The sequence below is a fragment of the Chlamydotis macqueenii genome, chromosome 2, assembly GCF_036417535.1.
Source record: "Chlamydotis macqueenii isolate bChlMac1 chromosome 2, bChlMac1.mat, whole genome shotgun sequence".
NCBI classification, from domain to species: Eukaryota; Metazoa; Chordata; class Aves; order Otidiformes; family Otididae; genus Chlamydotis; species Chlamydotis macqueenii.
This window is the reverse complement of record NC_141557.1, coordinates 150129954-150140947: the sequence shown is the minus strand read 5'-3', so window position 1 is coordinate 150140947 and position 10994 is coordinate 150129954. Positions and strand designations below refer to the sequence as shown.

Here is a 10994-nt window from a genome sequence, read left to right as displayed (position 1 = left end):
AGCCGGTGAGGTGAGAGCCGCGGCCCAGGCTGGGGCTGGCGTTCCCCTGACCCGGTGGAGCCCCCGCCGACAGTCGGGTGAGGGCCGACGGAAACAAATAGACTGAGCCGGAACCAAGCAGCGGTAAGGGCCTGAACGCTGCTCAAAAGCTCCCCGCCCCCCGCAGAGGAGCGAACTCCCGCCGCTCTGAGGCCCCACCCCCACCCTGGGCAAGGCGTGCGCAAGCGCGAGCCGCAGCCTCCGCGCGCCTGCCGGCTCCTGTGCCAGAGGCCTGCAGGGCGCATGCGCACGAATAAATGACCTGGCCGCGTATACGTCTTTTGGATTATTTCTCGGCTTTTCTTTTCTTTTTTTTTTTTTTTTCCTTCTATGGCTGGCTTTGTCATCGGTACACCACCCTTCTGAAAAACAACATTCCGAAAGATTTTCCACCTTGAAAGCAATAGAGCTCCCTTAAACCGGCTGCGACCTTTCAACTGCCGGGGCCAGAGGTTACTGACAAAATGGCGGCTGCTGCTGAAGGGGAGAGCTTTGGCGGAGTCCGGCGGGTACGCTGCTGAGGGGGAGTTCTCGCCGTCCCGGTGGGCCGCCCCCGCCCTGTATGCCGGCCGCCCCCAGCCGACTGCCTCGGGCGAGAGCGAGCCGCGGGAGCCCCCAGGCCCGCCGGCGCCCAGAGCAGCGCCCGCCTCTGCAGCCTCGATAAGGCCGGACCGCGGGGGGCTCAGCGGCGCCGGCTTGCGCTCCCCTCTCCCGGCCCACTCGCCCCTCGGCACCGCCTCTCCCGCCTGTCAGCGGAGGGTACTGCGCTAGCCAGCAGTCCCGGGGCCGGGGACCCTTGGGCTGTGCCTGCCCAGCCGCCTCGGCTGATTCAGTTGCTTCCACCTCCACTGCCCGTTGAGCTGGGTTCAGCGAAAAGGAAGCACGCAGCGCCTCTGAACTGGTATTGTACCCCCGGTGGAGAGAGGGGTTGTGTGCTGCACTCGTAAAAGGTTACACAGAAAGACTGAATGTTGTTTGTGTTATAACTGTGGTGCTTATTCGAGCTGAAGATGCTTGACTGTTTGGAGTCACAGACCCCACTGGGGAGATGAGTGATGAAATACCGCCTGACACAGGGAAAAATCGAAGGACCTGTCAAGCGAGGAGGATGTTAATGCCAGTCTGACGGCCAGCAGTGTTTTTTTAGTGCTGCTGTTCAGGATGAATAGGAAGAAAGGAGACAAAGGATTTGAGAGCCCAAGACCATATAAATTATAAGTATCTATTCTTTTTAAAGTTGTTATGCTTGAGACCAATGCACATTTGTAACAGACCACAGGCTGAGCAATAATTATTTATGTGAGAATGTTGGAACTATTGTTTATGGTGTAGCTTGCAATCAGAAAATGTGTGTTGCAGGTGTATGTTTTATTGTGTAAATGGACTCACTCATGGACAGTGAGCCTGTCAACCATGCAGTCTCATCTTATAAAGATGTTTGTATTGTGCTCTTCAAACCTTGGAGATCTCTCCACGCAATATCAGCACTACAGACCACGTTTCATTCTTACTGCTGTGTCAAACCCTTTTGACTTAAGGGCTTTTTTATATATATAAAAAAAAGGCTTGCATTTGCAGCAAGCAGCTTTGTTAAGCAGATTGTCATTTTTACATGTTCATTGTTTCGCTTGTAACCAAGCTGTAAAGCAATTGGTTTTGGATTTCATTGGATCTGTATGTATTTCTGTTTATATCTCTTTGATTTCTTGATAAATCTGTAACACAAGTATATTTCTAAATAGAATCACTCTTGTTATAGTATATGTTTTAATGTGCAGGTAATGCCTGAATCCATCATTGGATACTAGATGTTATCATTCTCTTGTAGGAGTTTTTATTGGACTTGCTTAACTGAAGCAAAGCCACTTCTTAATGCACAGGGTACATAAGTATGTGCATATAATGTGATGTGGCATAGAAGCTGAATTATTACAAGGTTATATTTTGAATCCTGAATACCATTATTGTGAAGTGTGGTGAAGATGCCACCTAGTATAGAAAAATATAGAAATAATTTCTAAAGTTTTTTAAAAGTTGGAATTATTATTTTTTCTTCCAGTTTTATTTACTGGGAGATCTAATACATCATTCAAGATTTAAGCAAATGGATTTGACTTGTTTAAAATACTTACCTTGTTTGATACATAACCACTATTTAAAATAATAAATTCTTGTGACATACTAAGCGTAAAAGCACGTACTATATCTTTTTTCATGTGCTTACATAAATTATGTGTGAGCGTCAGCTCACCAGGTAAATTTTCCACAGGTCTGTGATAGCAAGTATTACAGCTGCATACCATTTCTAGTACTGCACATCACTAAAATGTTAGAACTTGATTCTGTGCAATTAGTAATACTATATTTTTACATGCTGTTATGTGATGTTCAAAAGCAATGTTATCTTCCTGTGGTACTAGTAATATTCATACTGGTATGATACTATATTCCAATTTTATTTAAATTTTTCTGACCTTTTGTGCAACTTCTATTCATTATTTGTTTTGGAACATGTGAGAGATTTAGACCCTCATGAGTTCTCCTTATATAAATATATGCTATATGCAGTATTTATTTATGTACATATATCCTGTATAAGCGCTCTCTTTTAAAAAAAAAATGGGTTGAATTATTATAAATGCTGGCATTTTGCAAAACCTTACTTATTTTAAATTATTTTTCTTTCCAGCACAACTCACCAGGTAGTTTGTATCAACAACATAAATTTTCAGAGAAAGTCTGTTGTAGTAAGTATTTTTTAATAAAATGTGAAAGTAGAAATTAAAAGTCTGAGTTTTTTTCATGCTTTTAGAGGAAACAACTGCACATGCAAGCTAACTGTGGTCTTCAGCTTCATTTTATATTTTATACTTTCTAATCTGATGCCTCTTGTAAGTGTCATTCCTTGAGATGCATCAAACAAAATACCTTCTAATTGTGAACACTTCAATATCTGTAAGGAAAAGCTTTCTAAGAGAAAGTCACTGCATTGTAAATAATACTACAAAGCAATTTAGAGTTAAAAATTGACCTTTGACACAATGTTAGCTGATGTTAGGCATAGGTTTATAGAGTTTTCTAGCTTATGTGTGAGTTCACGGAAGCTTTGAAGAGACTTTCATGATATCAGGCCTGAAGTCATTGAGACTTTTCATGAATTTAGACAGCTACCTAAATGGATGCTGCTTAAATTTTAAAAATCGTAGTCTCAAGCTCAGATACCAAAAACCTAAAACATAGTGATGAAAAACATAGTGATGCTAGTAACTTGAAATCTAGTCAATAGAGGCAGATCATTTCAAGTAAAACAAGCATGACTGACAGTCATTGGAAGTGTTTTGTTTGGAAAATTCACTTGTTAAATGACATGAAAGGAAATGTGTTCTAGACATCTAAAAGTGCAAACCAATTTCCTTTTTAAATAAAAAATTAACATTTTTTACCTATGTTTTTTATTTGCAAGGCATTAATAAGAGTTTTCTTTATATATCTCTACTTTGTGAGTTGGTAAAGATTTTACAGAAGGTTTTGATTTATGTTTTCATAGGGTTATGTGGAACTGACAATATTTCCCACAGTTGCAAACCTGAATAGAATCAAACTGAACAGTAAACAGTGCCGGATTTACAGAGTAAGAATCAATGATTTAGAAGCAGCTTTCATCTATAACGATCCAACGCTGGAGGTTTGTCACCATGAGTCCAAGCAGTAAGTGATGTGTTTAAAATTCTGCAGATATAGTGTCTTCCGTTGTTAAGCGTGACCCACTTTGTTGTACTGGCAAGTTTTACCTGGTGGTTTCCTAATGGTAGCAGAGGTTTCAGAGAGAAACAGTTAACTTTTGGTGTCTTAAGTTTGGGAAAGTATTTTGGCAATAATTTTGACTCATGCTATTCTTCTTTAGAATTTCTTTCACTAATGTTTCTTTGTATTGTTTTGTAAAAGTATCAGAAACTTTTAAAGAAGTACTTTATGGGAAAAAAGTGGTGAATCCCAGTAGCGTTCCAGTTGCTTTAGGAAACTGTCCTTCTCAGCTGTTTTTTCCCTGGTTAAAATGTTTTATCTTTGATGGACTGCAAATTTATCTATGCCCAACTTTTACACTCTTTTATTTAAAGAAAAATTGGTTACGTTATTGTGGCAGTTGCATTTTCTTTGTATTCTTCTAGACAACATTTTTTAGTGGTGCAACTACATTCCTATGAGAGTTCCATGTGAGAGGATTGCCCTTAGTTTTGGGTTTTGTGCGTTTTTTTGTGGTGTCTTTTTTGTTTGTTTTTTTTTTTTCCCCCAGCATTGCTGGTTAAATCAGTTTGGTTGCATCAGTATAATAGTATATAGACCAAAACTATTATATTCTGGTAATTTGTCCTGCAAAAATTGTCATGATTTTTATGATGTGTCATGTCGGATTGGATGATCATTTTTGTTCCTTCCTATTTTTAAACCTAAGAATATTTATGTGTATTTGTGAGTGTCCCATTTTCCTAATAAGATTTTTCTGATTTTATTAAATATGTCTAGATAGCTTTATCTATAATTAGCTTATTACTTTGAAGCAAATAATACGGATAAGGCAAATTGTGTGACTGTGTAAGGTTAACTATTGGACTACTGAGGTAAAATGCTTATTACTGTCCTTCAGCTATTTTTTGTAACCTCTTGGACAGCGATTGCTCCGAGAGATTTACCTGCTGAAAAGATGGGAGGGGGCTTACTCAGCAGCTTCAGAGGTGATAGCACCTTGATTAACTCATATAGCAGATGAAGGCAGATGGGAACTAGCTAGACTTATTCTGAAGCAAACTGCAGAGTTTGTACAGTCCTGCTAGTTAGATTTGTGACAATAGTGGCATTCTCAAATGTTGTAGCTAGATCTGTAATAGGTTGTCTACACATCGCCTTAATGACTAGAGCCTTTGAGATGTTTTTTAGCCTGTTTAGTTTTCAGGTTAAACCTGACTTAACTTCTCTGACTATTGTCTGAAAACTGGAGTACTTAAGAGAACTTCCAGACATGAGTTACTGGGATTGAAGTGCTATTTTTTATCCTAAGTTATGCATCATTGGATTTGAACTGTTTGTTTATGGCAGACACTCTATATTCCTTTACTCATCACTTATGCAAGAGTTTCAGTAATTCACTTGCAAATACAATGTTAATTTATATAGGACCCTGAATTGGATATTACAGTTTGGAAATGTTGTTTGAGTCCTGATACTAAACTGCTTGACTCTGTTAATTCTGCAATTCCTGTCTGTTTTGTGACTTGATTTTTTTGTTGTTGTTACTCAGTGAGTAAAAAATTCAGAATCCTCATCAAGGGGATTCTAATTCTTCTGAAGAGCTAGAAAGTAAACCTTTTGGTCTTTTCTAAGGAATCAAACTTACATTATTTATTAGCATCATAGATTAGGGTATAAGTCCTAGAATGTTATCTAAACTCACTTTGAAATTTGAAAGGAAAAGTTTCAAATTTATTCAGCATCTGATATTGAAGAGCAAGTTTAAAAACATCTGGTTTCCCACATGTTCTGGGGAAACAATATGGGAAAAGACTTCTGTAATAATCTCATATCTGTTTGTTTTTTGGTAAGAGAAGCACTTTGGGCAAATTTTTGCACTAAGCATTCTCTTTTGATTTTACTGAAACTTATGTTGATGTTTTAACACCTTCTTTTGTTGACTTGGTTGAATTTACAGTTTGCTGAATTGTTAGAGAACTTATAATGAAAGTGCTCTATATGTTTAACGGCAGCTGATAAGAAATCAGAGTCCTTTAGGGTGGAAAGGACCTAGTGAGATCACCTAGTTCTGCTCGTCCACCTACCTTCCTCTCTGACCAAGCAAACATGAACAGTGCTGTAAGGTATAAAACAATTCACATAGTTTTACCATTTGTACACAAGGTGGCAGAGAATCCCATTTTGTTCATACTTTTAAGGAAGAGTTCGAAGTCTTGCAAAGACTGCAAATAGTGTTGGAGAATCTCTGTTTGACTCTTGTCTTAGGGCTGTTGTTCTTGAGTGTTACAGCCTCTTCTGTCATCCTCATCTTCCCTTTTTTCCTTGTCAGTATAAGGGAAGGGGGATTTATTTTTCTAGGCTATAGTACGCAGAAATTCCACAGCATGTATTCTGACTACTGAGAAAACTGCTTGTATCTCAGCCCATTTTATATTAAAACGGGCAAAGGAGACCTCTGTTTTCTTAATCCTATGGGTAAGATTGCAAACAAATAGCCCCAGGAGAAGCCTGGAGTTTTCACTGTGTAAGTTTATGATGATGCTGCTGTTGCCTGGTTATGTGCTTTACATGTTTGTGTGATAACTATGGTGCAGGGTTGAGCAGCTATTGCATTTTATTTTTACTTCTATGTAAAGGAAGATATGTTTTTGTATAGCTAGCTAATGTGCACATAATGCTTTCCTGTGCATAGGTACTCTATTCAGAGTAATTTTAACTTTCAGCAGTGTATTCCTGTTTATCCACTGGTTCAGCTTTTTTTTTCCCTTTTTTTTAAAAAGTGAAGCCTGTAGTTTTTAAACATAAAAAAAAATATGAACATGTTTTGATATCCTCGAGCTGCACTGTTGCTTTAGTTACAAGTAGTAGTAAGCTGTGAGACAGAACAATGTGGTAGTCTTCAGGGCATGTCTTGCAATATTCTTTCTTCTGAGAAGTCAGTAATCAAACCTTTAGTCTCTGCACAAAATGGAAAAATTACTGGTGAACTGAGCTTGTGTTGCTTTGCTGCAATATATAGCCTTCATTTCCATTGGTGTGATACTTACCTAGTAGTAAATTTATGATAGACTTTGTTAGAAATAAGCAGAAGTGTAAAGAACTTTTGAAGAAAGAGATGAGAAAGCCCTCAACCTTGGGCAAGAATGAAAATTAGGTTTTTCAGTGTGGCAGAGATTCAGATGGTTGCTTTGTTAATAAGTTACCTATATGTGTACATATGATGTATATAAATACACTATAGGTAATCTATGCTATATCATACGCTTTGGAGTTGGACTCCAAAACCAAGTGCTAATTGTAGCTGGGAAGCGAAATAGAATAGTAAATGAATGACAGGTAATGAAGAGTGTTGAATTACATGTGGATCAAAGGACTTGTTTTACCAAGTTGATGTTAAACACTGTAGGAAGAAAGTGGTTTATAGACTATATGTTTGTTTTGTGTAAAAGTTAAGTAGCACTGCTGCAGCCAGTAGTGGGAGATGTATGGAGAATTGACATGGCAGTATTTGGAATCAATGAGTACCTTTAAAAATAAGTCTCTACAGGATCAGTTGTTTCTAGTCAGGCAACAAGTGTGCCCTTGAGCTGTAATTAAGTGTTTTGGGTCAATTCTGATAATAAAATGTATCTCTACGGGGAAAAAACATGAATGCATATTACTTTTTCATTGTCAATTTACAGTTAAAATTAGGAAAAGTTATCTTTGTTCCATAGACTGTAACTTTTGACATTTGCTTTGTTTTTGATTAAATGACCATATACAGTTTATTGAAAAGAGTTCAACCTATGAAAAAAATTAATCTGTGGTACTAAGCCTTTAATGGATTCCTTTTACAATGATTCACCCAGTTGAATTGGAACACTTAACAAAAATAGAAATATCAGGATAGACTGTTTTCCATAAAAAGTTAAGCCCTGTGGAGTCTACCTTTCTTGCTATAAAATCATAACCTTTTCCTGTCTATGAACCCATTGATGTTTGAAGTGTAACCACAAGCTCATCACAATCGTCAAACTTGGAGCAAATTTTCACTGATGTGTTGGAAAGGGGTTCCCTATCAGTAATTTTGAGTTTTCAGAACCAGTTTAGATTAAAATGAAAAACTTTGAAACTTTACAATCTAACAGAATGTTACTGTTGTTTTCTGTTACTAGTTTCTTTAATTACTAAGATAGTTTTTAGTCATGCAACCTTTTTTTTTTTTTTTTTAAATTGTTTTTCCAATAGTATTTACTTGCCTTCCTAGGATGCCATTTGAAGACCTCTTAAAGCAACATCGGCTGGGGTGGTTATGATCCCACTGGCAGTCTCCCGTGCCTCAGTAGTAGCACTTCTTTGACCCTCAGTATGTCAGATCAGGGAGCTAAACCAACTGAAAGCTGTCTGCAAAAAAAAAAATATATATTTTTTAAATTTTTTTTTTTTTTCATTTGGCATTTTCAACTGCATCACCACAGGGTCAAATGAACTGTAGTCTCCTTAGTGAGGGAGTAGGAATGTGTGGCTGAGACAAGGAGACAGCACAGCAGCTGGTGTTTAACTTGCTTTGAATTGTTCTGGAACCATAGCTGAGGTTATAGTATATTCCAGTGTACAAATTCAACCTTGTGCTTTTAAAATGTGTTGGCATTATATCCTATCTTTAGGTACACTTCAGCTATGAAAAAGGAAAAAATTATTATCTATTAAAACTTGGGATTTGGGTGTTTCTGTGCTGTTACGTTCCCATTTACTATTCACCTCCTATTTTCAGAAGCTTCCAAGCAAAGTAGACGAGTTTACTGCTCCCAACATTCTCAGTCTCGGTAGTGGTGCCAGAGAATTTCTATGCTATTATTGCCAAAGATCAAGAACTTCATGAAAATGTTCTCAATATATTTCAGTGTTGTAGCAAAGCTTTTTTTAGATGTGGAAGGCTAGGAATATAAGCATGGTTTGACATACCTAGACTTACAGGATGATCCTGGCATGGTTAGTTACCTGTCATTCTCCCAAGTAAGGTACTGTAATTTGGGTTGAATGCTGTTTTCTCTGTGGGTCGTGAATAGAGAATGGTTAGATGAAAGTAAAATCCTGAAATGAGATCATGTCTGCTTTGTGTGGACTTCAGATTCCATGGGAGAGTGGAGTCACCAGCCAAAAGTTAATTTACTCCATTGTGGTGAGGTAACGCTGCAGATAGCTTTATGCTTGATTGTGGCTCTGCCCCCACAGTGATTGGATTGATCAGTGGTACACACCTAAATGCTTAAAATTCTGGGAAAAAAAGGTTGTCAGTAATTCAAACACTTTCTCTTCAGATATAGAATTGTTTAAGCTTTTGAAGAACTCTATGTACTAGAGGATTAGAATTAAGAAACGTGTTGCTTCCATGTTTTACAGAGTTCAAAAATCCATTTTGAGAAAGTATAAAAGCTGTAGTCTAAAGATGCAAAACCAAGGTTATTTTTGAACTTGACTGATCAGTCCTGCAGTATCTGAACATAATCACATGACACAATAAGAAATTAACGTCCTGCTCATAAACACTGTAACAGCAGACACATGCATGTTCCTGTGCTTTCCAGTAGCAAATAGTTAATCTAAGCCATAACAGAAGTAATGGTATTACTTTGGAATGTAACGTGTAGTAAATCAGCAGCTAATATATAGTAGTAGGAACAGTCAAACCTGATTACAAAAATTTGTATCTGCATCCTAAGTAACCAAATGATGGTAACATTTGAAAAAAAAAATGTTTCTAGGGACTAAAAGTATAATATGTATTTCTGTGGTTTAGCAGCTAGTATTTTATGTGATATTTAAAAGAGCATAAAATAAAACTATTCTTATCCATCAAGCTAAGAGGGGGAGAACTACAATTGCTATGCTAAAGTCTTGCTACAGTTGGAAAAGCAACATAAAAGCAGAACTGCAGTGTGTGAGGAGGCAGATCTTCAAGACAGATCTTTAGAATAAAAAACATACAAACTTAATCCAAAATTTTCCAAAACAATAGTTTTTAATTGTTATTCCAGTAAGTGTAAATATTACTCTTCCTGGGAAGTAAAGAGCACTGAGCATTTCTCATTTAATTTACTGTGGATTATTACTGCTTAAGTCTTTTTGATCATGTATCACTTCTATAAGAGCCTAGTTTTAATTTCTAGTTTTTTTAATCTAATCTTTACTCCTCCTTTTTCCCTTCACTCCTTTAAAAACACAACAAAATACTTGGTTGAACATGCACCGTGAAATTCAGTATAGAAATCCTGTAACTTCAGAAATTGTTTTTTGTAGTTCAGCATGTACTTTAAGAATTAACTGGGTATTTCTGACAGGAGGAATCTCAACTATTTTTCCAATGCCTATGCTGCCGCAGTCAGTGCTGTGGATCCAGATGCTGGAAATGGAGAACTCTGCATTAAGGTTCCCTCGGAGTTGTGGAAACACGTTGATGGTAAAGAGACCATACTGAAAGCTTAATTTAAGATGCCATAGAGTTGTTAGCTGTGAGTTTGCACAGGGACATAGTAGATTTAAATGAATAGAAATAGAATTCCATTATGAAATGGTGGTACAGTTTTATTTTTCCTCACCTGTATCTTTCTAGCTGAAGTCTGAAAAGTACCTGCACACTTCTTGGTAATATGGAGAAGCAATTGCAAGGATTCCCACAACCTTTAGAAACAAACTCTTGGGTGGTCATGAGCCCAGAAGTATACATGAGGATGTGGGTGTAATGGAGTGTTTTGGGTGCTAAATTATAACTGTTTGAAGCTGCTTACAATATACGTGAGCCAACAAAGAATTTACAAAGATTTGCCTATATATGTGTTGTTTAAAAGGCTATATTAATTTTTTTCCCATCTCACTTTGAAGAATGGTTGGTTTAAAGCTGATCCAATAGTGACAAGTAGACTACCTTATAAACTGCTATACTAGATCCTGGAACAATAACTTTTTTTAATAGATGACCCTCCAACATTGATTCTTTTCTTACCTGGATTATATTAGTGTCTTGTATTAGTTTTCTTATAGGGTTTTATCCGTTTTTCATGCGGGTGTGTGAGACCTATGAGAGAAAAAACAACTGTATCATGAGACTGACTCACAGAGTTTTGTCAGATAGACTTAATGGGAAAGACACTTCTGTTTATTTTAATTTTTGTGTAAGTTCCTGTTGTCTTACTTGCAAGCCTAGAAGGGAAAATATTCAACAGGTA

At 37.4% G+C, this 10994-nt stretch overlaps 1 protein-coding gene across 2 annotated transcripts in view; it reads left to right on the top strand.

The window, feature by feature from the left end:
• Positions 1-398: 398 nt before the first annotated feature.
• Positions 399-10994, top strand: part of TAF2 (TATA-box binding protein associated factor 2) — a 61936-nt gene continuing 51340 nt past the window's right edge. The window contains exons 1-4 of one of the 2 annotated variants that reach the window (XM_086741210.1): positions 399-1254; positions 2733-2786; positions 3587-3747; positions 10110-10228. In XM_086741210.1, the coding sequence (XP_086597336.1) occupies positions 1201-1254; positions 2733-2786; positions 3587-3747; positions 10110-10228 (388 nt within the window). In that variant the 5' untranslated portion in view covers positions 399-1200. The remainder of the gene's footprint in view (positions 1255-2732; positions 2787-3586; positions 3748-10109; positions 10229-10994) is intronic. The other variant, XM_086741211.1, reaches the window with a different exon arrangement.